The following is a 26,867-nucleotide window of genomic DNA, read 5'->3' as shown; positions in this document are numbered from 1 at the left end:
TGGCTGCACCGCGCGGCATGCAGGATCTTTGTTCCTGGGCGGGGGATCGAACCTGTGCCCCCTGCAGTGGAAGTGGGGAGTCTTAACTACTGGACCGCCAGGGAAGTCCAACACACCCTTTTCAAAAAGAGGGATGTGGTGGCTGGCAGTTTGACAGTTGGCATATAAGATCATACTATTCTCTCTGGTGGTTGAGTTTATTGTTTTTTACTAAATGTACTAAGGAGATTATGTTACACTCCTCAGGGGAAAACTTGGAAAGATTAGAAGAGGAAGCAATCACATTACCTCTCCTCTCTTCCCCTCCAGTTTCTTGGTACCAGGCAAAACCCAAACCCATGAATGTGGGATTTAGGGCTGGGATTGATTTAAGATTAATATTCTGCTCTCTTACTAGCATGGGGGACTTGATATAGAAATCAGGTTGACTTTTTGAAAATAAGTTCTATTTCTTACACACCTGAGCTTGTGAACAGACCTATTTTAAGCTTGGGAGATGCAGGGTGTGCTCTTGAGTCCTAACACAGTTTGCAAATCTGAATTTTTCGGTCCTCTGCTTCCCCCGTGTGGACATAAATGGAAATAAGTTCAAGATACCCCTTGCCCCAGGAGTGTGAAATTGGACTGGGGAGAAACCTCCCCTAGGAACTGGTGGAGGTGGGAAGGCCGGTGAGGGCTTATGACCCTAGAAGGGAGTCAGGCACTGTTCTCAGGGGACAGGTTCCAACCTCGTACAAGCTGTCAGTGATTCAAGAGGCTTGCTTCGTATTCACCATTTTTATTTTTCCTGGAGACACTTGGATCCAGTAAGCGAGGGATTATCTGTAGGCTCCCAGTCATGCACCTCTGCAGTTCTGGGCCACGACCAGCACCCATGGGCGCCATGCCAAGCCTCCCACGCCTCTTCTTCCCGGGTTTGGAGTAACAAGTCTGTGGGTTTCTCCCTTAGCTTTTCACACCCTCTCTTCACCGTCTGTCCCTGAGCTACCACCTCCACACAACTAGACACCATCACGTCTGTGTTTGCTGCATCCCTGATTCCTGGCAGAGGTACAGGACAGAGCTGGTCCTTTTGTTCTGATACGCGGGGAAGGGGGGCACTTGAATACAAAGAGGGGCTGTGAATCGCCGGGACCACCCTGGCTGGGATCCAGGACTGTCTACCTGCAGCCTACCTGCCTCCTTCCCTGGCCACCTCCCTCCTGGGTGACTGACACACTGCCCCATCCCCCCTCGATAGACAGCGGCTGTGGCCTGGGGCCACGTCCCAGCCCTCTCAGAAGAAAATGGGTTCGCTGGGCCGCCTCCAACCTGCCCCCTGGGCCTCCAGCTGGGATCGGGGACCCACAGGCCTGGCCTGACCTCCCTCCCTCCCTCGGCCCCCTCACGCCTCCTGACGCTTCCGCAGCCTGCGGTCCAGGGCCAGGAGCTGCCTCAAGAAGCCCCTATTGGGGATGATGCCTCGGTGGTCCTTGACTTTTTTGATGGCCTCCACGAGGGTGAGGCTGTGGTACAGCATGAGGTAGGCCAGCACCAGAGTGGCCGAGCGGCTCACGCCCACGGCACAGTGCACCAGGATCCTCCCTGCGAACAGAGACACGAGAGGTGGCTGGGGACCTCGCGGCGGGCTGGAGGAGGCTGGGGGGAGGGCCCCACGGACAGGTGGGGAGGAAGACAGGTAAGCAGAGGTGCATGGACGCACCGACTGGTGACGGTAAGAACCCAGGTCCTGGCCAAGGGGGGAGCCTGGACGGGATGAGATGGAGAGCCTGCAGCAGCAGCGCAGCATCCATAAGCCCAAAAGGGGCTCGAAGGGACAGGCTCATCACTAACGCAAAACCGAGCTTTGCACCGAGCTGGGCTTCCTTCTGTACGTGCCGAGTGCGTCCATGGAAAACCCTTTATGTCTAAATGGGTCCTTCCTCAATCTCCCAGTCACTTTGGGGTGGATGATTAATATATTTTTTCCTATGAAAAATTTAAAAACATTTTTTTTTGGCCACGCTCTTTGGCATGTGGGATCTTAGTTCCCTGACGAGGGATCAAACCCACACCCCCTGCATTGGAAGCGTGGAGTCTTAACCACTGGACTGCCAGGGAAGTCCCAATATATTATATATATTTTTTTCCTGATCACTAAAGCAAGACAGGTTCAAGGTAGAAACCATTAGAAAGTATAGAAATATATAAAGAAGCCAACAACTGAAAAATCTATCACCCATAATCTCACCACCCAGGTGCAACTTTCCACTCTCTCAACGTTTGGGATTATTTCCTTCTTTGTATGGACTTCCTTGAAAAGATGGTTGAGAGAATAGCTTCCTTTCCTGAGCCTTTTATCACATCATTCAAGTCTCTCTCTCTCTCCACACCCAGACCCCTGCGCTGTTCTCTAACCCATTGTCTGTTGGTCCTTCCCTCCTCCGTGCTCCCCCCTACCTCCCGGCTGGCTCAGTGCCCGGTGGATGAAGTCGGCGGCCGCCTGGAAGTGGACACTCATATCGAAGGCTGGCGAGTCGTGGGCCTCGACCCCCAGGTAGCGGATGCCCAGCCCCACGTAGGCCTCGGGTGTCCCTCGCCACCTGCTGTGAGAGGCGTTGAGGACGTGGCTGATGCCCAGTCGACGGAGCTCCCGGTGGTCGTTGGCTATTTCCCTGCATTGAGGAGTGGAGGTTAGGGGGGCGCGGAAGTGGGCGGTGGGGCCAGACGTCCTTGTCGGTACCCCGACCACTGCCCGGGCAACGTCGTGGGCTCCAGGCCTCCACTTCACTTCTTGAGGACCCGAGATAGGCAATGAGCCGGAGTCTAGTCCTGGAGCAAAGGTGGGGAGTCCTGGGGAGATTTTGCCTGGAGGAGAGGAGACTGAGAGATGGGCAAACAACAGCCATGATAACATATTGAAAGAATGCTCTGAGGCAGAAAGACTTTACTTGATCCGTGAAAAGGATTGACAGGGTTTGTGCTTCATGTAAGGAGGTACCTACCAATGGGGGAATCTAGCTGGAGAAAGATTGGGGCGCCTTGGGAGAGAGGGACTTTCTTCACACCAGGGTGTTCAAGTAGAGAGAGGAAGTCAATGGATAGGGTCTGGAAGCAGCAGAGCGAATCTGAACATTGGATGGGTTGTTGCACCAGCTCACATTTAATGTCCTGCTAACCTTTTCTTTTCTTTTAATTTAATTTAATTTTAATCTTAATTTTTTGGCCACGCTGCGCTGCATATGGGATCTTAGCTCCTTCACCAGGGGCTGAATACGAGCCCCCTGCAGTGGAAGCACGCAGAGTCTTAACTACTGGACCCCCAGGGAAGTCCCGCCCCCACCCCGTTACTTTAGACTCTCTCTGACACCCAGAATCTTCTTGTGTTTTGCCAGTTACTCCACGCTCATGGTTACCCTGTGGTGGAGGTCACCTTCAGATGTTCCTGTGGCCCGTACCCCTCAGCTCAGCCAACATGATCATATCAAATGCCCTGTCCAGTGCCAACTCCTCGAGCAGAAAGAGCCCTGAACTTGAACCTCCAAGTCCTGGCTCTGCTACTTACGACCCGTGTGACCTTGGGCCAGTCCCAACTTCTCTGAGCTTCCGATGGCTCCTCTGTAACCTGGGGATAGTGGTACCTACCTCACAAGGCTGTCGTGATGATTAAGAGAGAAAAGGCATGTGAAAAACTCCTTGTAGCCGCTAAAGCCCTTGGGAGAGACAAGTGGGGCCTCCTCTTCCTTTGACACCCTTGTCTCCATCGACCCCACGCACCTGAGTGAGCCTCTGTGCACTCTGCGGCTTGGCTTGGTCAACCTTTCACCTCACTAACCACTGTTCCCGGCCCCAGGGATGGCCTTTTCTCAGGGCACAATAGATGGAAGGTCAGAGAAGTCATCTAAATGTCCAGCCCTTAGTACTGGCACGCAATCATACATTTTGCTAGATGAACGATATGATGACTTGAACAGAGTCTGTCTGTCCAGAGTTGGGTCTATCAATAAACCTGTCCAAACTCCCCCAAACCCTCCTCCACTCTGCCCATGAACCCCGTCCCCTCCATCCTCCACGTGGAGCCAACAGCACAACTCAGAGCCTCTCTGCCACTCTTCTGCTTTCTTCTTGCACATACACACACACACAGACACTCAGCTGTGGTCCCAGTCTGCTGGGTACATACTGGTCTCCGAGGTAGAGGCCTGGCCAGACCTCGTCGGCGTGGTTACAGGCCGTCTTGCCCGTGTAGAGAAGCCTCTCCAACTCAAAGACGTTGAGCAAGGGATGCTGGACAGCTGGTATCTCTTCCAGGGCCCCTCTCGTGCGAACAGGAGACCTCGAGCCACTCCGGGAGAAGCGAGCCATAAATGTCACCGAGGCCCAGAGCCAGTTACCGGGGCACATCTTAGAGGCGGCAGGAGCCGTGGCAGCCGCGGGGGTGGCCGATGAGCGGTCAGTCTCCAGGTAGCTGCTGCTGGGAGAGGCAGGGATGTGAGACACACCTGAGTGCGTCTGGAGCAGCTGCTTCCCTACCTGCCAGCTGGGCTGGCCCCTGGGGAGAGGATTCTCCAGGGACGAAGGTGAAGTCTGGCCCTCTGGTGCGGGAAGTGCTCCGGATGATATTCTTCTTTGAGCTGCGGCAGCTCCTTTTCCCTGCTCTTTGGCTCTTCCGGGCAAGGAGGTGGGAGAGTCACATGTTCTTGTTTACGGGAGAGGGAGCTGCCGGCTCCTGGGTGTCTGCCCCGCACTCCACCCCAACTCCCAGCGCAGACGTAAACACACACGCAAACATTTGGTATTTGGGTGGCCCGCTGCCGGAGCCCTTGCCAGCCAGAATCTGGGTCTCGTCTGCCTGAGGCTACAGGCGGAGAGGCTGGAGGGCTGGCAGGGGGCTTGGGGGTGGCTTTGGACCCATCCAGAGGGAATTAGCATAAAGGCAGAGCAGCAGGGGCTGTGACACAGCACGCCCGCCTCCTCAGTGCCAGAGGGATGGGCTGCTTTAACCCGTTCCTGCCCTCCCTCTGCCTCAGCGAGGAGCCTGCTCTGGGAAGTCTATGGTGGGGATGAGAGGAGTGGGGAAGTAATAAAGACGAAGTGTCGGTGTTTGAAAACTACTTGCTGAAGGCCCTTGCTGATGGAGGGAAGCGCCAACCTATGTGCGCAACAGGCAAAGCATCCTCCTTTGATCAGCCTACAGATATCATTGATTAAACGTCATCTCTCTGGGTCCAGGCAGGGCTGGAGCACTGTGTGTGTGTGTGTGCGTGTGTGTGTGTGTGTGTCTGTGTGTCTGTGTGTATGGGTGGGTGGGGAGAGGAGGAGGGAGGAAAGGGAAGAAATAAGGGATCCTGCCAGGCCCAGGGGCTCAGAGTCTGGAATTAGCATGTGTGATGCTGGTGGAGTTCAAGTGGCCCTACTTAGCACATGGGGTCCTCAATGAGGGGCCTTAGCGGATGCGCCTCTGACTCTCTGTGGACAGCTGGGCCTCCTGAACGTGGGACCATGCGTTGAGCTGCAGAGCTGGGAAGGGCCAACCTTTGAGACTTGCCTGGGGAACTTCAGGGCAAGAGCCACGCCCACTCCCCCCTTCCTCTTCCCCCTCCTCCTCCTCTTCCTCCTCCTCCTCCTCCTCTTCCTCCTCCTCCTCCTCTTCCACTTCCTCCTCCTCCTCTTCCTCCTCCTCTTCCACTTCCTCCTCCTCCTCTTCCTCCTCCTCTTCCTCCTCCTCTTCCACTTCCTCCTCCACTTCCTCCTCCTCCTCCTCCTTTTCCTCTTCCTCCCCCTCCTCTTCCTCCTCCTCCTCCTCTTCCACCTCCTCCTCCTCTTCCTCCTCCTCCTCTTCCTCCTCCTCTTCCACTTCCTCCTCCTCCTCTTCCTCCTCCTCTTCCTCCTCCTCTTCCACTTCCTCCTCCACTTCCTCCTCCTCCTCCTCCTTTTCCTCTTCCTCCCCCTCCTCTTCCTCCTCCTCCTCCTCTTCCACCTCCTCCTCCTCTTCCTCCTCCTCCTCTTCCTCCTCCTCCTCTTCCTCCTCCTCTTCCTCCTCCTCCTCCTCCTCTTCCTCCTCCTCTTCCACTTCCTCCTCCAGTTCCTCCTCCTCCTGCTCCTTTTCCTCTTCCTCCTCCTCCTCCTCCTCCTTTCCCCCCTCCCCCTCCCCCCTTCTCCTCTCACACTGTGATCCTGACCCTCTGAAAAGGTGGGCTGGTCTGAAGGATCCCCCTCCCACTCCCTGTCCTGTCTTCTGCCCCAGGGACTCAAGGGAAAGTCCACAGTGAGAGGCCATCTTTGTCCTGCCCCCAGCCTGCTTCCCCACCCAGGCTCTCAGCCAGGGCCCAGCTCTCCCCATCCCCCCATCCCCCAGGGCCAGAAGAGATCTAGCGCTCACAGGGCAAAAGGAGCGGAGGTCTTAGGATCAGGACTGGTGAGGGGAGATGGGATCGTGGGGTGTTTAGGGAGAGAGGTGGTTGTCCCTGGCGGGTCAGAAGGAGCACAGAAACAGAGCAAGAGAGCCGTCACCACCGCCACAGCTCTCAGCTTCAACACCATCACCACCGTCACCTACTTTCCCTCCGCAGGCCTGAAGGCCCCACCCTCTGGTTCCCAAACAACCTTTCCTGGAAACAGATTCTGCCGCCTGTGGGAAGCTGAACGGTGCAGAGAGCGGGAAGCAGACCAGGTGTGGCGGGAGCTCCGTGTGACTCTATTTCTCCCCATTCCGTCACGGGGTGCACCCCTGGGCACCCTCCGACCCCATCCGCAGGCTTCTGGGGGCCCTGGTCCGCCGCCCCCCTCCCTCCCTCTGCTGTCGCGGTTGTAACAGGTTCATGGCTGTCGCGCAGCCCTCGCCAGCCCAGACAGCCTGGCGCGGAGGGCGGAGGGAGGGAGCCCAGGCGCGCCCCGCAGGTTCGCTCCCAGGCCCCTTCCCCCCGCCTCGGCCCCCAGCCCCGGTCCCCGCGCCTCGCCCACCCGCCCCGGCCCCGCTACCTCGGGAGGCGGCGCGGGTCTCAGTCCTGGAGGCAGATCGCCGGCTCACACAGCCCCACGGCCATGACTCTGCCGCCACCGCCGCCTCGGCTGCCAGCGCCAGACCGGTTGACGGATTAGCATCTATTTTTAAGCCATGACACGCACGTCGAAGCAGGGCTGGTATCAGTGTGCGTGTGTGTCAGCGACACGCAGGGACACAGCCTCAAACCCGGTGGCCCGAGTGGACACGCGGCGTGGGCCACGCAGCCCGCACCCCCTGCGGCCCCGCCTCGCAGGCATGCTCGTGTGTATGTGTATTTTCGGAGCTGCGCCAATGACAGGCACTTTGCCTAAAGCTGACATTATGTAAGTCGTCCCAGACTGTGTCTTGAGCACACACGCTGCTCCCCAGGCAGCATTAATTAATTACACAGACACGAGGATGATTCCCACTTACTTGTACATTTCTCCTTCTCCGAGAACACCGCGGTACAGAGAACTATTGTTCCTAACCCTGATCAGTATTTACTATATACCACGTGCTTCATATATCTTAGCTCATCTTATCCTCACCACAAGTCTGTGAAGGAGGTGATATTGTTATTGTACCCATTTTAGGGAGGAGGAGACCAGGCACAGAGAGGCTAAGTGATCTGCCCAGGGCACGCTAGGCATCGCCAGAGCTGAGCTTCGCACCCTGGCTGCCTGGCTGGGAAGTTCAAGTCCTTAAGGGCTTTCTGAACAAGTGTCTCCCGCACAATGGAGAAGGCACAGTGGATTTCTATCCAGAAAGCCATTTTGGGCAGCTCAGCTCCTAGTGAATTTCCCTTTCCTCCACTCCTGAAGAAATGCATGTGCTGCTTTCTGGGGATATTTAGCTTCACTTGCTTTTCTACTGTAAGCACCTTGTAGGCTCCAGTATTGTAAACACTTGGAAGGCAAGGACCGTGTTGTGGTCCCCGGTGCCCAGCTCACTGTGTGATGGGGAGGTGGGGGCAGTTATGAATGTTATCAGGTGACACTTTGAGAACCAGGAAGACTCGGACTCTAGGAGAGCTGCCTGACAGGAGGAAGGCAGGAAGAAGATAAGGTCATGCTGGACCTGGCTTAGGATGGGTAGGCAGTATCTACAGTAGCTGAAATCAGGATGGACTACATTCCCAGAGGGATGGTAGATCAGGCTTTGAAATCTGAGTCAGAGAAAGTGACATAACCCCCAGTTCAGTTCCATCATAGGGTGTCATCGCAGAGTAATTCCCCCCTCCATCCAACCTTTTCCTCTCTAGAGAAGCAAACACAATTCCTCTCTATTTTCCTTGTGCCTTCTTGGTATGGCAATTTACCTGAAGACATGAAATCCTCCTCATTTAAAACAAAAAACCCTTCAGGGGTTCCCTGGTAGCGCAGTGGCTAAGAATCCGCCTGCCAAGGTGGGGGACATGGGTTCAAGCCCTGGTTCAGGAAGATCCCACATGCTGCTGAGCAACTAAGCCTGTGCACCACAACTACTGAGCCTGTGCCCTAGAGCCCACGAGCCACAACTACTGAGCCCGTGTGCCACAACTACTGAAGCCCGCGCGCCTAGAGCCCGTGCTCTGCAACAAGAGAAGCCACTGCAATGAGAAGCCCGTGCACTGCAACTAAGAGTAGCCCCCACTCGCCGAAACTAGAGAAAGCCCACGCGCGGTAACAAAGACCCAATGCAGCCAAAAATAAATAAAATAAATTAATAAACAAACAAACCAACAAACAAACTAAAACCCTCCTGGGAAATTTGAAATGTGAATTTGTCGATCCAGGAAAGCCCAGGTGAAAAATGGTCACAAATCAAACTGTCAAAGAGCATATATCACACACTAACCTCATCTGAGGTGACGGAGTCTTTAGGGTTGTTATGTTGTGAAGATGTTGTAGACGATGAACTTCATCCCAATGTTTAGCAAGATTTCTGTTTCAACCCGGCATTGCACTTTTCTCAAAAAGCTGGGAAAATATGCTTTAAAGCATACGATAGAAAATATGGGCAGATGTTTATGGGTAACCAGAGAAACTGTCCACAGATTAACATCTTCATGAGGATGGGGTCAACCTACAACTCAAGTGGCTTCATACTTTTCTTTGTAACTAGAAGGCTTATTATGCTTCCAGGTGACAGCAACCTAAACTAAGGATGGAGGGAGGAGAGAGAATGGAGGAAAGAGTTAGCAAGGAGAAGGTGATGGAGAAGGTGGGATAGGTAACAGGCAGAAGGAAAGAGAAGAAGCATGTAATGGTAATTTATTCTCGTCAATTCCTTGAACTTTCACATTTATCAACTCATTTAATCCCACCCTCCTTTTACGTGGGTGTTATTTTCCTCATTGAATACTTGAGGAGACTGATACTTGGCCAAATTAGTTAACTCACCCACGGCTAGTTAGTGGCAGAGCAGTGGTCAAAACCCAGGGCTATCCGATTCCAAAATTTTATATTCCAAGACGAGGCTGAAGTGTCACTTCCTCTACAAAGCCTTTCTGGATCTACTCTTATTTGTCCATTTCCTTCTTTGTGCCTGTGAGGACTTCTAGCCAAGGACTTCTGAGCTAATTGGACTTTATGAGTTTCTACATTTATTTAAATCTCTGTCCCCATTACTAGAAGTCATGAATGGATGTACCACACTGGGATAAACAGAACAGAGATGGAAAAATAAGGCTACTGAGAAATAGGAATAGATTTCCAAGTGGTTTCTAAAGAAATACACTCTCTTCTAAAAATAATTACCTAGAGAGAGAGAGGGCAAAGAAGTTCAGTATGAGTAGAGAGGGGGAAACACACACACAAGAAAGACTAACAAATATATGTTAACTGGTAATTCTAACTGCTATTGTTGAACTATGGACTCTGTGGTACTGGGTTAAATGCTAATTTAATTCCATAAATAGGTACTATTAATTTCATTTTACAGTTGAGGAAACAGGTTTAGTGGTGGTAAACCCATTCCGCAGCAGCCAAATAACTAATCATTGGGATTGGGGCGTGGATTGAAACCTAGAACTGCTTAAAACCAAAACCTGGGCCTCAAAGCACTGTAGTATACCTGAAGAAAAATCATAGTTAATAATTAAAGTGTATCAAGCCCTACCTACTGTGTGCCAGGCATGTAGCAGCACTTACAGGAATTTCTCGCAAGAATCGGGAGCAAGGCTGTCCTCAAGCACCCCGCACACCCTCCTTGTCCCTTAGGGGGCGTGGCTCCCCGGTGGCAGGATCTGCGGGTGCTGGAGGTTGGGAGCAGGGGCCTTTAGTCCCCGGGGAGTGTCAGCTGCTGCTCTGCAATCCTTTCCCCTAAGTAGAGAAGTGCAGATCGAGAGGGACCTGGCTTCCTTTCAACCCCACCCTCAGCACTGCCACTCCAGCCTGTCCTGGGCTGGTGCACCCGGACCTCACCTCGGCTGCAGGTTTAAAGAGCCCTTTCATCTACAGGTTCAAACCGCAGAGGACCCACAAGTGTGACTTTATTTAGCGACGGGAGTATGGTGAGGGCAGGCGGGGCAGAGAAAGACTCCACGGCTTTCCTTTGAGGATGTCCTGTATGGATGCTGACTTATTCTTCCAGATCTCCATCCTCCCAGCCCCTGCCCTTCTTTGGCTTCTTCCTCCTCCCCTATTTAGCACCTCCTCTTCCCCAGGTCCCTGCATGTGATTTGTGTGCCTGTCCTCCCAGGCGTCAGCCAGGGATTAACGGGCTGGTTTCCCCACCCAGGCTCCTGCCAGCTCTGCATAGGCGAGGAGGGCTAGTGGGTCCTCTCGATAGAGTGAGAATCTGGGTTTTGCCTCAACTCTACAATCTTCCTTCCCTGTCTCTCCACCAAAGCGTTCTGTAGCCACTTTCTCTCAGATTTAACTAGGTGTGGACACATCTTACCACTATGAATATTCATTTCTTCTAAGAACCACACATTTATCACAAGGAGCAGATATTCTTTCCATTAGCCTGGTATTGTAATGAAAATAAACTCTGGGGAGACGCGGTCCTAGAGTGGAAATATACGAGGATCATTATTTGCAAACAAAACAGAATATAGAAGGAATATACAGTAAATATCACTATTACAAAAAAAGAAGAAAAAAGAAATCATGTAGGAATACACATTTTGAAAAAGATTGAAAAAGAAATATGCCAAATATTAAAAGAGGTAAACTCAGAGTGAGATTACAGATAACTTTTATCTTGTGCTTTAAACTGTCTACATTTCCCGCATTTTCTACAATCAGTATGAATTAATTTAAAATGTCAGTTCTATGAAACTGGTTGAGACTTCCTTAGTGGAAGTAACTGTCCCACCAGTGCTTGGAGAGAATATTCAATCTGTTTTGGGATACAAATTTCTATCTTTATTTCCCTTCTGTATAAGATTTTAAATATTCTAAATTCTTCATTTCTGATCTTGTTTTACCAGCTTTTGAGGGAGGGATTAAACCCACCCCCCACATGTTTGTGGGTTTGTTAATTTCTTCTTCTAATTCTGTCAATTTTGGGGGGGTGGGAGACAGTACCAGTCTGTATTATTAGATACACAAAGTTCATAGGTGTTTTTTTCTTTAATTAATTAATTAATTAATTAATTAATTAATTAATTATATTCTGGGCTGCACTGGGTCTTCGTTGCTGCACCCGGGCTTTCTCTAGTTGTGGCAAGCGGGGGCTACTCTTCGTTGCAGTGTGGGCTTCTCATTGCGGTGGCTTCTCTTGTTGTGGAGCATGGGCTGTAGGCCCGCAGGCCTCAGTAGTTGTGGCACCCGTGTCCCCTGCACTGGAAGGCAGATTCTTAACCACTGCACCACCAGGGAAGCCCCAGTTCATAGGGTTTTAAAAAATGTATTTTTTGGGCTTCCCTGGTGGTGCAGTGGTTGAGAGTCCGCCTGCCGATGCAGGGGACACAGGTTCGTGCCCCGGTCCGGGAAGATCCCACATGCCGCGGAGTGGCTGGGCCCGTGAGCCATGGCCGCTGAGCCTGTGCATCCGGAGCCTGTGCTCCGCAACGGGAGAGGCCACAACAGTGAGAGGCCCGCGTACCACACACACACAAAAAAATGTATTTTTGTTATTAAAAAATGTTTTTTAGTCAATAGGCAGTTTCTCTAAGACTTAAAAAAATCTATCTTTGTTGGAATAATATATCTTTACATATAATTCTATTTTAAGTGTAACTCATAAACTGTTTATAGCCAGATTAAAAATTAATCTATATTTTAATCAGTGACTCTCTTTTTATATTTATTGTGTTTACTAGTATTTAAAAAGATGATTTCCACCATCTTATTTTGTGTTTTCTACCTGTTGTGCTTTCTCTTTCTTCTTTTGTCCTTTTCTTTCTTTGGGTGAATTTATCTAGTGTTCTTTATCCATGTTACTGAGCTCTGTTGATTTGAAAGTTAACGTCTACATTTAATTGGTACTTTTATGCTCTCCCTGAATAAGAAAAGGATTTTTATTTTAATTTCCCTCAGAAACACTTTCTTTCCCATTTTCTTTATTATTATTATCCACTACTTTGAAACCAGCTTTAAAAAAATTTCTTTGTTTTAGTCATCAATCACATAAGGCACGTAATTTAAAGAATCAACACATTCTGCAATACTTATACAAAAATAGAGACCTTCTACTTATTGTCTTCCATCCATATCCCAAGGAAACATATTGAACAATTTCAGGTATTAAAATTTTTGTACCTCTCAATATGTTTATGTTGCTATTTCTTAATTTTTCAGTTTTAAGCATTATCTGTTAATTTCTCACTATGAATGCTGAGGGTTTATTTCTCTTCTATTTCATACCTCCAAGATATATATAAACATTCCCTCTTTATGCATTTTTTATATGTACAGCTATATCATAATTTTGTTATATAAGTATTCAGTATTTAAGCTATTACAACTATATAATCGTTATTCACAGTTGAATCGTGTTGTTTGTTATGATTACTTTTTTTTTCTTACGTGACTTTGTTTTCCCTTCAGTTAATAATTATTTTTTTGTGTGTTTCATTGCTTAATTTTCAATGGATGTCTCACTAATTCAGCCCTACACTTTTCCCCAATTACCTAATTTTCCTGTCAGTAAACATATCAGTTATTTTCTCAGTATCGTTTCTTTCCATAAGTCTTTTCTGGAGCCTTCTGACTTATCCGCATCTGGATAGGTTGCTCTCAACACTAGTGGAGAGCTGTTACCCTGGGATGGATCTCCTTTTACTCTCATGCTGGGAATTCCCTTTGCTTCTGGAAGCCCTGTTTCCTGGGCATCCTCTGTTCTTCGTATGATACCACCATACTCAAATATCCCTGATATCGCTCCAGTCAAGAAAGGCTCTGTTTTACTTCTTTAGAGAATAAGGTTTATTTCTACAGGGAAGGAGCAGTTGCCTGATTGCAGTGATTGCAGGTCTGTGGAGTTTAATTTAAACGGACTTCCAATCCAGTCTACATTTTTATTTATTTTTATTTTTTTAACATCTTTATTGGAGTATAATTGCTTAACCATGGTGTGTTAGTTTCTGCTTTATAACAAAGCGAATCAGCTATACATATACATATATCCCCATATACCCTCCCTCTTGCATCTCCCTCCCACCCTCCCTATCCCACCCCTCTAGGTGGATACAAAGCACGGAGCTGATCTCCCTGTGCTATGCGGCTGCTTCCCACTCGCTATCTATTTTACATTTGGTAGTGTATATATGTCCATGTCACTCTCTCACTTCGTCCCAGCTTACCCTTCCCCCTCCCCATGTCGTCAAGTCCATTCTCTATGTCCTAGTCTTTATTCCTGTCCTGTCCCTAGGTTCTTCAGAACTAGTGTTTTTTTTTCTTTTTTTTTAGATTCCATATATATGTGTTAGCATACGGTATTTGTTTTTCTCTTTCTGACTTACTTCACTCTGTATGACAGACTCTAGGTCCATCCACCTCACTACAAATAACTCAATTTCGTTTCTTTTTATGGCTGAGTAATATTCCATTGTATATATGTGCCACATCTTCTTTATCCATTCATCTGTCGATGGTTACCTAGGTTGCTTTCATGTCCTGGCTATTGTAAATAGTGCTGCAATGAATATTGTGGTACATGACTCTTTTTGAATTATGGTTTTCTCTGGGTATATTCCCAGTAGTGGGATTGCTGGGTCATATGGAAGTTCTACTTTTAGTTTTTTAAGGAACCTCCACACTGTTCTCCATAGTAGCTGTATCAATTTACATCCCACCAACAGTGCAAGAGGGTTCCCTTTTCTCCACACCCTCTCCAGCATCTATTGTTTGTAGATTTTTTGTTGATGGTCATTCTGACTGGTGTGAGGTGATACCTCATTGTAGTTTTGATTTGCATTTCTCTAATGATTAGTGATGTTGAGCATCCTTTCATGTGTTTGTTGGCAATCTGTATATCCTCTTTGGAGAAATGTCTACTTTGGTCTTCTGCCCATTTTGGATTAGGCTGTTTGTTTTCTTGATATTGAGCTGCTTATAAATTTTGGAGATTAATCCTTTGTCAGTTGTCAGTTGCTTCATTTGCAAATATTTTCTCCCATTCTGAGGGTTGTCTTTTTGTCTTGTTTATGGTTTCCTTTGTTGCACAAAAGCTTTCAAATTTCATTAGGTCCCATTTGCTTATTTTTGTTTTTATTTCCATTTCTCTAGGAGGTGGGGCAAAAGGATCTTGCTGTGATATATGTCATGGAGTGTTCTGCCTGTGTTTTCCTCTAAGAGTTTTATAATGTCTGGCCTTACATTTAGGTCTCTAATCCATTTTGAGTTTATTTTTGTGTATGGTGTTAGGAAGTGTTCTAATTTCATTCTTTTACATGTAGCTGTCCCGTTTACCCAGCACCACTTATTGAAGAGGCTGTCTTTTCTCCATTGTATATTCTTGCCTCCTTTATCAAAAATAAGGTGACCATATGTGCAGTCTATGTTTTTAATTCATCTTCCAGAGATACCTAGAGTTGCTGGTTCCTTGGTCTTTTGGTTGCTCTGATGTGTAAATCAGATTGATCACCAATGTTCCCCAACTGACTTGCCTTCTGCTCTTCAGCATCCAATATTTTGTTGTAACTGAAATAGTTCCTGTTCTTTTCATTCTGGTGGGTTTTATGTTTTTTAAAAAAGTCTTTCAACTGTCTTTTTTGTGGGGTTTCAGGAAGAAACAGGATTAATTTTTTTTTAATATGCTATCTTTCACCAAGAATGACAGCTGGCTTTTGAAAACACACACAAAAAAGATTGATATTCTAATTGTTTTCACATGCCATATTTATCTAGCTTTACCAGCATGTTTTAACAATTCTTTTGCCTACTCTTGCTTCTTTATCCTGTTCATCCCTTCTAGGTCCTTTTTTTTCTTATTTTATAGTTCTTTTTGTTAAGGGCTGTTAATAGGAAATTTCTAAGTGCTTGAATGTCCAAAAAATTCTAATTTGCCTCAACTTGTAAATGATATTTTGCCTGACTTTAGAAATTTAGTTTCCCAATTATGTTTCCTCAGCACATCAAAGACATTACTTCGTTTCTTCCAGCAGTTATTTTTGCTGATGAGAAGTCTTTTTTCTTTTTTTTTTTCAGTGTTCTCATCATTAGTTTATTGTAATCTGCATTTTCTCTTCGTTGGCTTTAGGTTTTTCTCTTTATCCTTGTAGAATGCTGGCTTCCCAATTAGTACCCGAAAAGCCTCTTGGTAACACAAAACTGAGTTTATTGCTTATTAGAGTAAGGGAGAATTCTAACTTGACAGATAGCATATCCTAGAAGGAACTATAAGACCTGATCTATTGAGACTTTCAAGTCTGGTTTAAGGTGGGTCTTTCATTGCAGGGACTTGATTGGATTATCATGACATAGGAGTTTAGGATTTGTGGAAACAGCAAAGTGAACATTTTTGTTGTTGTTATTTTTGTAAAGGCAAGTACAACATTTATTGCAAGTGTCAAGCAAGGAGAATGGGCAACTCATGCTCCAAGATGAAGATTTTGACATGAGGCATTTAAAGGGTCTTGGAATGTAAAATGTGTGTTGATCCTTTCTGGAGTTGCTGGGCCTTTTGACAAATGTCTATGGTGAACTATAAAGTTATTTGCAACTTTCATCTACTTGGAAAAGAGTCACCTGGGATAGCAAAATGATGCTAATTAAGACAACAAAATAATAAAGTCATGTCAGTGCAGACAACAAACTGTGTGTGGGGTCCATCGCTTTGGTTTTCATTGTACTACCTTGTAGCCATTTTTCAGCCTGAGCTGAAGCCATTAGTATCTGGGCATGTAATCAGTCTAGATCGTCTCTGCTATTGGAGGTTTCACAATCATGTATCAAATTTCTGGGAATGGTTGGTTCATTTGCAACTTTTATGTTTTTGACAAGAGTCACCTGGGAGAGCAAAGTTATGCCAATGAAGAAAATGAAAAGGAAAGTCACCTTATTAATATAGAATTAATTTGTGTGGAACAGATGGTTTAGGTTTCCAGTGGCCAAGTTATATGGAAGTAGATTATTTTATTTCTCATTCTTAATGTTCTGTAGTTTTATGAAAAGTATTGAAATGTGATTTGATACAGGCTTGGGTATCCTCAAGATGTGGTTTCCTGTAGAGGAACTGGTGAGAGAGAGAGAGAAAGAGAGAGAGAAAGAGACCCCCAAATGGAAGCCATAGTCTTTTCATAACCTAATATTGGAAGAGATATCCCCTTACTTCTGGGGTATTCTATTTATTTTGAAGAGCGTCACTGAGTCCAGTCTACACTGAATGGGAGGGGAATTAATTTCCACCCCATGGAGGGAGGAGCATCAAAGAATTTGTGGACCTATTTTCAAAACCACCTCATTCAGGGAAGAAGTCTGGCTTCTATCCTCATTTCCCCCTCCATTTTGCCTTCTTCCCATTGCGTGTAATGATGTTAAAAAGTATGCTTTATTTTTCATTGTTTAGTCTAAGAAAAAAATGATCTTGCCCATCTTTTTCTTTGATGGCTTACTGGTAGCTTACGGTTTATACTTTTCTCCAAAATATTTCTTCTTAACCTTAACAATGTATTTTGAAGATCATTTATTTGCAGTATAAAAAATACTGTGTAGTGATACCATAGGATATTCAACCAATACTCCACTGATGGACATATGCTTTGGTTTCAATCTCTTTTTACCATAAATAGTGTTGCAAGGAATATTCTTTTGATATTATTAAAGCTTCTGGATAGTGGGTTTCAGCCCATTGAATTGTGGAATGGTAGCTTAGTTTAGTTTAGCCAAAACCCTGTCTTAGGATTTTGTTCTCAAGAGACAGTTCACATCTGAGTCCAGGACCAAGGTGTTATAAAAACTCAGCGTTCTTGTTTTGTGTGGATACTTCTTTTTTAAAAAATTCTTGGCCCCTACATTTTATTTTTATTTATATTTATTTATTTTGGTTGTACCACGCGGCATGTGAAAGTTCCCCAACCAGGGATCAAACCCATGCTCCTGCAGTGGAAGCGCAGAGTCTTAACCACTGGACCGCCAAGGAAGTCCCAATATAGCTTATTTTTTTAACCAGTGACCCAATCAAGGTTCACAGATTACATCTGGTTGCTTTGGCTTTTGAACACCATGTTTCCCTCCCATTACATTGGCTTATGAGACACCCCTGGCCAGTTGTCTTAAAGGATGTCCCGCATACTGGACTTGTTTTATCATAGTGTCATTTGAATTTTTCCTTTATTCCTGTATTTTCTGTAAGCTTAGAGTTCTGTCAAAAGCTTTGGGTCTTTAAACATTTTGACAAGAACCCTCATACATGGCAGTGTGTACTTCACAACACATTAGAAATGGCACTGTACTTTTCAAGTATAATTTTTTTTTTTTTTTTTTTTTTTTTTTTGTGGTACGTGGGCCTCTCACTGTTGTGGCCTCTCCCGTTGCGGAGCACAGGCTCCGGACGCGCAGGCTCAGCGGCCATGGCTCACGGGCCCAGCTGCTCCACGGCATATGGGGTCTTCCCGGACCGGGGCACGAACCCATGTCCCCTGCATCGGCTGACGGACTCTCAACCACTGCGCCACCAGGGAAGCCCTCAAGTATAATTTTATATTCCTATTTTATTAAACATTTTTATGTGTTTTCAGCTGGGACAAAGCACAACAATAGTGCTTTTTTTTTCTTTCAGTTTAATTTTTAAAACTTTTTTGCAGATTATATTCCATTATAGGTTATTACAAGATATTGGATATAATTTCCTGTGCTATATAGTAAATCCTTGTTGCTTATCTACTTTAGGTATAGTAGTTTGTATCTGTTAATCCCATACTCCTAAAATAGCCTGGCAATCTAAATATTGAATGAATGAATGAATGAATACAAATTTAAAAGTTATGCCCAATGCTGGTTTGCATGAAGGGGAGTGTGGTTGAGAGACACCATGAGGAAGATCATCTTGACATTTTTGTCATAACGGTCAACACCCACCCCCCACCCCCAACCCCCAGTGTTTAATTCAGCATTAATTTAAATCGGCCTCGTGTTTAATTCAGCATTAGGTTAAACACTGGAAGTCTATTGTGTGCAGGGCACAATGCTTACCTGTCAATCTTCTTTATTCATTTTAGCAACACAGATTCCAGAGATGAGAAAATACAATCACTGAAGAAAAAAGCTTAAATGATCTGTAATTTGGCTGCAGAAGGGAAGATTGAAGAGAAATTCAGAGATTTTTTTTTTTCAGTTTATCGACGTATCCTCCATCCTTTATGAGGTCCGATGTGCTTCCATATTAGAGCATAAAAGTAAAGAAAAAGGACTTCTAACCATGTGTGTCTGTTACAAAATGTTGCCAGCAATAAATACTTGTAATGAATAAATAAATAGTATAGCTTTAAGCCAGGATTAATTTCTTCAACCTGAAATGGTTTAAGTTAACTTCTATAGTACATCAGGTTGAGGCTCTCAGTGATATTTTTAGGGCTTTTCTGTACTTCTGATTGCAGGTTCAGAATAAGTAATAAAAATTAATTTAGCTGAATCTTAATTATCCATGGGGGGAGGAAAGTTGGGAGCTTAAATGTATGACTGACTAAACACCTATAATGGCCACAATTTTTACCAGTGATCCTGAGAAATTATATCCAGTGAATTCACTGGGAATTCCAGCTAGAGTTAGTGAAACCTTGGTGAAGTGTATATAAAAATTCCGTGTACTATTCTTGCAAGTTTTCTATAAATTTGAAATTATTTCCACAAAAAATGTTAAAAATAAGGACTCTGGTGCCTAAGATGAATGAAATAGATATATTGAGTATATTTTTATCTAGGTATCACACATGCATTATTGTTGATATATTTTACTTTTATGCCCTTATCAAGCATATTTACCTTTCTCTGGATATAATTCCAACACGATTGGTGTATACTTCTAAATCGGTAGGAAATTAAAGGAAGCAAATCAGAAATCCAGAGTGGTGATATTTAATAACTTAAAAGCAATGGAGGTACAGGAAAAGGGAAAAATCCAAGAACTAAAAAACGTAGAGGCAAATAGTCCCTCATATTTCAATAGCCCCTTGGGCATTGCTGTTTTGCAGCATTGCAAAATAATTGAGGGAATGAGTTGACATTGATGTATGAATTCATGTATGTAAAGCAATTAGGACAGTTCTGGCACATGGCAAGCTTTGAATAAATATTAGCTCTTGTTAGATGGATCACGATATTCTTGTGTTGTCACACGAAGGGTAAATTCAGCTCTATTATTTCTAGGAAGGTAAGACACTTTGCAATAGATTGTGTTGGATGAATGGGTGAAGGAAGTAATGAAACCTCAGGGCCTCCCTTGTGCTGTTTTTTTTTTTTTTTTTTTTTTTTTGGCTGCTCCACGTAGCATGTGGGATTTTAGTTCCCCGACCAGGGATCAAACCTGCACCCCCTGCATTGGGAGCACAGAGTCTTAACCACTGGGCCACCAGGGAAGTCTTCCCTTGTGCTGTTGAGAAGTGTTAACCCAGTTTTTCCCTTCTCCCTGAACCCAGGTTGGTATAACTCATGTACATAGTATGTTCTTCTTGGGAACTTGCCCCAGTGGCTATAGCAGCATTGTGGACGTTGGAAGGCAGCTGTGTATGGACTGTGCCAAACGGTTTAAAAGCAATTGAGGGGGACAGAGGAGAGGAAGGGGGATAAAGGAAAGAGGAAGGTGTGAAAATTGGTGATAGGGCCGCCAACAAGCGCTTGGCTCTCTAGGAAGCTCAGCTGTTCACAATGAGTCATTTCCTTCAAGTTCAGCTGGCATCAAGGACTTCTTTTTAATGATGGAATGAAAGGCTTTGTGTCTAGGAAGGGACTTTCAGAGCATAGGAGAGCAGGAGTAAATAAAGGGATTCAGTGTTTGAAGGTTGCTTCTAGGCCTTTTCGCCTGTGGCAAATCATTAATCCCATTGAGCTTTAGTTCCTCGCCTGTAGTTTGGGGTAAATAGCTCCACCAGGCCCTGTTGACCTCATAGGGCTATCGTGGGCTCATAGACGCCACACACACACACACACACACACACACACACACACACACACACACACAGAGTGTGATGCAAATTGAAGGGGTTATTTTCAAGTTGAATAGTGGGGCTCAGGAAACCTTTCCCAGACCTCTCCACAATTACCTCACCAGGGCCGAGGGCATATTTACTAAGGAAGACCACGGGCTTTGACCTCAGATACCTGGTGCGAATCCTGGCTTTCTGCCTGAGTGATGTGGACAAGTTACTTGAAAGTTTCTAAATCTCAGTTTGCGGCTTGTTTGGTTGTGAGGATTGAATGAGATAAAGCACATAAAGCACTTCACTTACTCAGCACCGGTTTGTAGTAAGCACTCAGCAAATAGCTATTATTATTATTCCTGTGTAAATCATGTGCTAACTTCTTGCCCATAGAGAATTTATTGGTTCATTCATTCCTTTATTTATGTTTCACATATGTGTGTGTGTGTGTGTCTTCTCTCATTTAAGTGGGCACAAAGAAGCAAGAACAAGTTTAGGGATCATTTAAGGAGGTCATCCATGGGGACCACATTTTTGGAACCAAGAATCAGCATGCATGATCAGGCAAAGTCTGAGTAACATTAGGGCATCATGGGACAGGATACCTGTAATTGGGTTGCCTCGGAAAATCTGGAATTTGTTGGAGGGGGTAAATGAACTGGGACTAAAAATACCAAAAAGCAGGGGTTTGGGGTTGGGAGAAGGAAAAGAGACCTGGGAGGAATTCACCTCTCCAGCCACTGGAGGCTGTTCTAGCTGTTCTTATAAGTAGCTCCATGCAGCCAACAGACTTTACCAGCCAAGGAATCTCACACTGAGCAGGGAAGAGTCAAGATGGGAACGAACTATGATCAAAGGGGAACACCATGGACACAGAACTATTCATCCCTGTCAGGAGAGGGACAAGTCATGAAAAGCGGGTCTTCTTTGAGGACAAAACAGCATTATTTATGAAAGTCTGGTGGGGAGGTAGGTCAGCTAAGCCACAGGACATCTGAACTTTATAGAACTCAAGATTTCCTCCTAATTAGAGAACATAATGGGAACGTAAATACCTCTGAGGGAGAAGTGTCAAATTCACACTGACCAACATCAAATTCTTTCCTGACAGCAAGGTTTTGTGAGACACAGGAAGGAAATAGAACTGTTTCCTCTTAAAACCTGTTTCTAATTGTAAACTTTTCCATCATGGGAAAAAAAATGTAAAAAACTGTAAAGAAAATATATTACGCTTATTCCCACAATCCAAAGATAACTTTTGCTGATTAAGTAAATTTGTTTTCAGTTTTAAGATTTGCCACTGTAGGTATAGAATAAATTTATAAGACCAAACATTTGGGAAACAATATTAATTTTTAAACTCTAGTATATTAAATATTCATCATTTTGAATTTGGCAAATGCCTGAAGTCACAATAAGAAAATAAAAAAGTCATTCCAAAATCCCAACACTCAGAGATAGACTGAATAATATTTGGCTCTTTTGCCTTCCATTTTTTACCCTGTGTATAGATACACAGATATTTTTATGAAAATCAGAATCATATTGTACATACTATTTTGTAAATGGCTTTCCACTTGGGGGTATTTTCATAATTATTTCCCCTTCATTAAATATTTTTAATATAAACCATTTTAAATGGTTACACCATATTTTCCTGTGTGAATGCCATCACTGTGTAACCAATTAGAAAGAGACATTTTAAGAAATATGCAGGAAAAGAAGTTCTCTCGCACCTTTAAACATTTTGGAAATAACCATTTAAATCCAAACAATTCTAAAATTCTTACATGTTTACAAAAGAAGATTCAATAAGGCAGGTCAAATAGGAGATAGTCAAAATAAAAACAAAATAAAAAATCATCATAAGAAAATAAAGCAAAACAAAATGAAAACACAATCATAACTTTTCACATAATGTCTATAATTTAGTTTTCTATTAACTCAAATTAGTCTCTGCCCAGTGAGCCCAAACTAATGAGGGGCTTTTTCAATTAGTGTTTATCTTAGAAGCACTCAAACCTGATATACTCCAAACTAAACTGATTTCTTCCTTCTCGCCTCTCCTTCTGCTCTATTGCTTGTCTTATTAGGGTGTGGCTCCTTTTTGGTCCCTAATCCTCAAACCTAAACTCCTCAGGCTCCCTTGGTTCCTTCCCCACCCCTACCTGACTCAACAGGTCACCAAATTATGCCACTTCCGCAGCGTTAATCTTTCAAAGCACCCCTCCTCTCTGCCATCGCTGTCACTCCGTGGGTGGGTCCTCCTCAGTTCTTAGTTGGACCACACTAAGAGCCTCCAGACGGCTCTAACGCTCTCTACTTTACCCTGTTGGGGAGGAAGACATTTCCTTCTACCCTTCTAGGTGCTCTGGCTGATCTAAGAATTAAATGGACATGAGACAGTTAAACAGGAGAAAGTCAAGCAAAAGTTGAATAACATGTATCCATGGAAGAGATCCAGGAAAACTGAGTAACTCATCAAAATGGCCCAAGCCCTCCGCTTAAATACCATCTTCAGCTAAAGACAAAAGAGGATGTTGGGGAGTAGTGGTTTGGGACTTCAGAAGGGAGGAAGGCAATTCACATGGAGATGGAAAGGAAATGTTTGGTAAATAAATGTTTGCTAAGCCCTGCAGAGACAGTGGGACGCAGAGTGGACTCTGATCTCTAGGAGTTTCCCCCATCACACCTGGTCCGTATTCTTTTTTTTTTTAATATCTTTATTGGAGTATAATTGTTTTACAATGGTGTGTTAGTTTCTGCTTTATAGCAAAGTGAATCAGTTATACATATACATATGTTCCCATATCTCTTCCCCATATTCTTTGCAGATGTCTCTGGTGACAGCTTTATTCCAGGAACAGTCCCTCTATTTAAATTCTTTAAGCGGCTAAGGGGGGAGGTCAAAGTTTATTCCTGAGTCTTTTGGGCTGCAGAAATAAAATTCGTATCTTGTGGCAAGACAAGGAAAATGTAAACATAAAAATTTTCTCTGCCTGTTGGAGCCTCCTCCCTGCATTAACCAGACCTCCTTAGGAGACAACATTCCTCCTTAATCTTGTAAGGGGTCATAATGACCCACTCTTGCTTTGTACATGCAAATATGGATGGTGTAAACTGTCATTGTATCCTTTGATGTATAAATAACCCTTTGTCTCAAGAACATATATAACTGTGCTTTGACCTCTAATGGATGAAACAGTCCTCAGAGCTTTCTGAAGACTGTCTCCCTGGTTATAATCCTCAGGTTGGCTTGAATAAAATTTCCCATTTCTTTCTTAGATCAACTATTGATTAACTTCTTTTGTCAACAGGGCCTTGCTTGTTTTTGGCTCAAAATAATCTGCATGCCAAAGAGACATGTTAGGGTGACAAACTTTGATCCCCTACAACCTCAGATATATTTCTACATTGCTAACTGAGTAGCGATTTTTGTTTTTTGTGTTTTGGCCACACCGCAAGCCATACAGGGTCTTAGTTTCCTGACCAGGGATCAAACCCGTGCCCCCAGCAGTGGGAGCATGAAGTCTTAACTACTGGACCTCCAGGGAAGTCCCTGTAGTAACTTTTTGAAGTGCACATTTCATTTTGTCCCTGTTGCTTAAAGTGGTTCATCGTTCCCCACTGGCTTTAGAGAAAAATCCAAACTCTTCAGCAGGAGAGCCCTTGTCTAACCTCATTTCCTATTTCCCACTCTATTGCACACCAGTTCCAAGGAACCATGTGCAAGTTCCAAAATATTCCATGTTCTTGCTCATCTTCATACCTTTGTAGGAGCCTGGGATCTCTTAGCCTGTTTTCCTTCCTTTTTTACTTGGCTCTATCTACCCATCATTTTTTTTAAATTTATTTATATTATATTATATTATTTATTTTTGGCTGTGTTGGGTCTTTGTTGCTGCACGTGGGCTTTCTCTAGTTGCAGCCAGTGGGTGCTACTCTTCGTTGGTGTGCGGGCTTCTCATTGCGGTGGCTTCTCCTGTTGTGGAGCACGGGCTCTAGGTGTGCGGGCTTCAGGAGTTGTGGCACGTAGGCTCAGTAGTTGTGGCTCACGGACTCTAGAGTGCAGGCTCAGTAGTTGTGGTGCACGGGCTTATTTGCTCTGAGGCATATGGGATCTTCCCGGACCAGGGCTTGAGCCCGTGTCCCCTGCATTGGCAGGCGGATTCTTAACCACTGCGCCACCAGGGAAGTCCTTTCTATCTACCCACCATTTAAAACTCAACTCCAAGGTGATATCACCCAGTAAGTACTTCTCTCTCTCTTCTTACTATCCAATCTGGAATAGTTATCTCTTTTATGTGCTTTTGTAGCCTCCAGAAGCACAATTCTATCATAGTGCTTATCACACTGCATTGTCATACTGGTTACTTATTTCTCACTTACACTCAACTTGGGGCCATCTGAGCCCGGGACACTGTCTTTCATCTCTGCATTTCCCTCTAGCTGAGAAAGGGCTTACACCAATCTTAAATGTTAAAGTCAAGCATAACTGATGTGTGGGAACTTCTCAGGACCTGGGACCACTTGGGACACTTCACTGAGAAAGGTAAGATCCTCAGCAAGGGGAAGGAAGAGATTTGTGTTTTTGTTTTTTTTTTGCAGTACGCGGGCCTCTCACTGCTGCAGCCTCTCCCGTTGCGGAGCACAGGCTCCAGACGCACAGGCTCAGCGGCCGTGGCTCACGGGCCCAGCAGCTCCGCGGCATGTGGGATCTTCCCGGACCGGGGCACGAACCCGTGTCCGCTGCATCGGCAGGTGGACTCTCAACCACTGCGCCACCAGGGAAGCCCCGAGATTTGTGTTTTTAAATTAATTCTTTCTTAAGTTGATAGGTATGATGGTATTAAAATATATCCATGTTTTTTTTAGCTATCCATACTTTTTTTGATAGTTTTCCCTTTAAAAAGTGGAGCCTAATCTCCTCTCCTTGAATGTGGTCTGTACCTACTGATTTTTAAGAAAAGAATGTGATGAAAGTGATGGTGTATGACTTCTGAGACTAGGTCATAAAAGGAATTGCAGGTTTTCTGCCTTGCTCTTTCTTAGATAACTTGTGTTCAGGAAACCAGTTGCCATCCCCAAATCTGTTCTTGATTTTGAATGTTAAATTGGTCTAAGTTCACCCAAGTATTATTTTTAAAATTTCTTTATTGTTATAAATATATATATATTTATATTTACCATATTAACCATTTTAAGTGTAAAATTCAGTGGCATTAATTACATGCACCATGTTGTACAACCATCACCAATATCTATTTCCAAAACTTTTCCATTACCCCAAACAGAAACTCTATAACCATCAAGCAATAATTTCACATTTCTCCTTCCTCTTCCTCTGGTAGCCTCTAATCTATTACACCTTCTGTGTCTATGAGTTTGCTAATTCTAGGCATCTCATATAATGGAACCATACAATATTTGTCCTTTTGTGTCTGCCTGGCTTGTTTCACTTGACATAATATTTTCTTTTTTTTCCCTGTGGCATATGAGATCTTAGTTCCCTGACCACGGATTGAACCCGTGCCCCCTGAAGTAGAAGTGCAGAGTCCCAACCACTGGACCACCAGGGAAGTCTGTGGCATAATGTTTTCAAAGTTCACTTCTGTTGTAACAGGTGTCCAAACTTTATTCCTTTTTAATGGCTGAATAATATTCCATTGTATGGGCAAAATTAATCATCAGAATAATGCTTATCTCTGCGTGGGAGGGTATTGATTGGGAAGGGCCATGAGGAGGGCTTCTGGGATTTTGGAAATGTTCTGTATCTTTTTTTTTTCTCATTTTTTCCAGTTTTTTTGAGATATAATTGACATATAAGGAAATGTTCTGTATCTTGAACATTTGTGTTCTATTCTGCTGTGAACATAAGATTAATGCACCTTACTATATGTATCTTATACTTCAGTTAAAAACAAAAGACCTGCCTTCTCACTTTAGAGCTCACCAGTTTCCCTGGCTAGCTTTCTTAGGGACCATGCCAGTCCTTAAGCCTCAGAAGAATGATACTTCCACAGGAGGGAGTACTTCTCTCTTGAGAAATTCTCCCTAACAGAAGTGGCAGCTAGCGAGGGTGGCAGGGAAGGCTTCATGGGGAGGGGGGCTGGTGGTGACCATTTGGGTGCTTGGTGTGTTAAATCTTCCAGGTATTGGGGTGAGGTGATAATTCTGAACAATTACTTAATAACTGTCCTGAACTGAGCCATCTCTTTTTTACAAAACATAAATTTATTTATTAAAAAAAATTCCATTGTATGAATTTACCACATTTTGTTTATCCATTCACCTGCTGATGGACACTTATGTGGCCTCCACCTTTTGGCTCTTGTGAATAATGCTGGGATGAACATTGGTGTGCAACTGTCTGTTTGAATTCCTGCTTTCAAT

At 44.8% G+C, this 26,867-nt stretch overlaps 1 protein-coding gene across 1 annotated transcript; it reads right to left on the bottom strand.

Moving 5' to 3' along the window:
- Window positions 1-1,384: 1,384 nt before the first annotated feature.
- Window positions 1,385-4,383, bottom strand: DUSP26 (dual specificity phosphatase 26; the record flags this gene model as incomplete). Its single annotated transcript, XM_079726517.1, has 3 exons — window positions 1,385-1,584; window positions 2,440-2,654; window positions 4,163-4,383. 3 exons carry the CDS (start codon window positions 4,381-4,383, stop codon window positions 1,385-1,387), a joined length of 636 nt encoding a protein of 211 aa, XP_079582643.1.
- Window positions 4,384-26,867: the final 22,484 nt, after the last annotated feature.

Source organism: Hyperoodon ampullatus (genome assembly GCF_949752795.1).
Source record: "Hyperoodon ampullatus genome assembly, chromosome: 20".
Taxonomy (NCBI): Eukaryota; Metazoa; Chordata; class Mammalia; order Artiodactyla; family Ziphiidae; genus Hyperoodon; species Hyperoodon ampullatus.
Note: the sequence above shows the minus strand (reverse complement) of the source record. Positions and strands in the feature narration are given on the sequence as shown.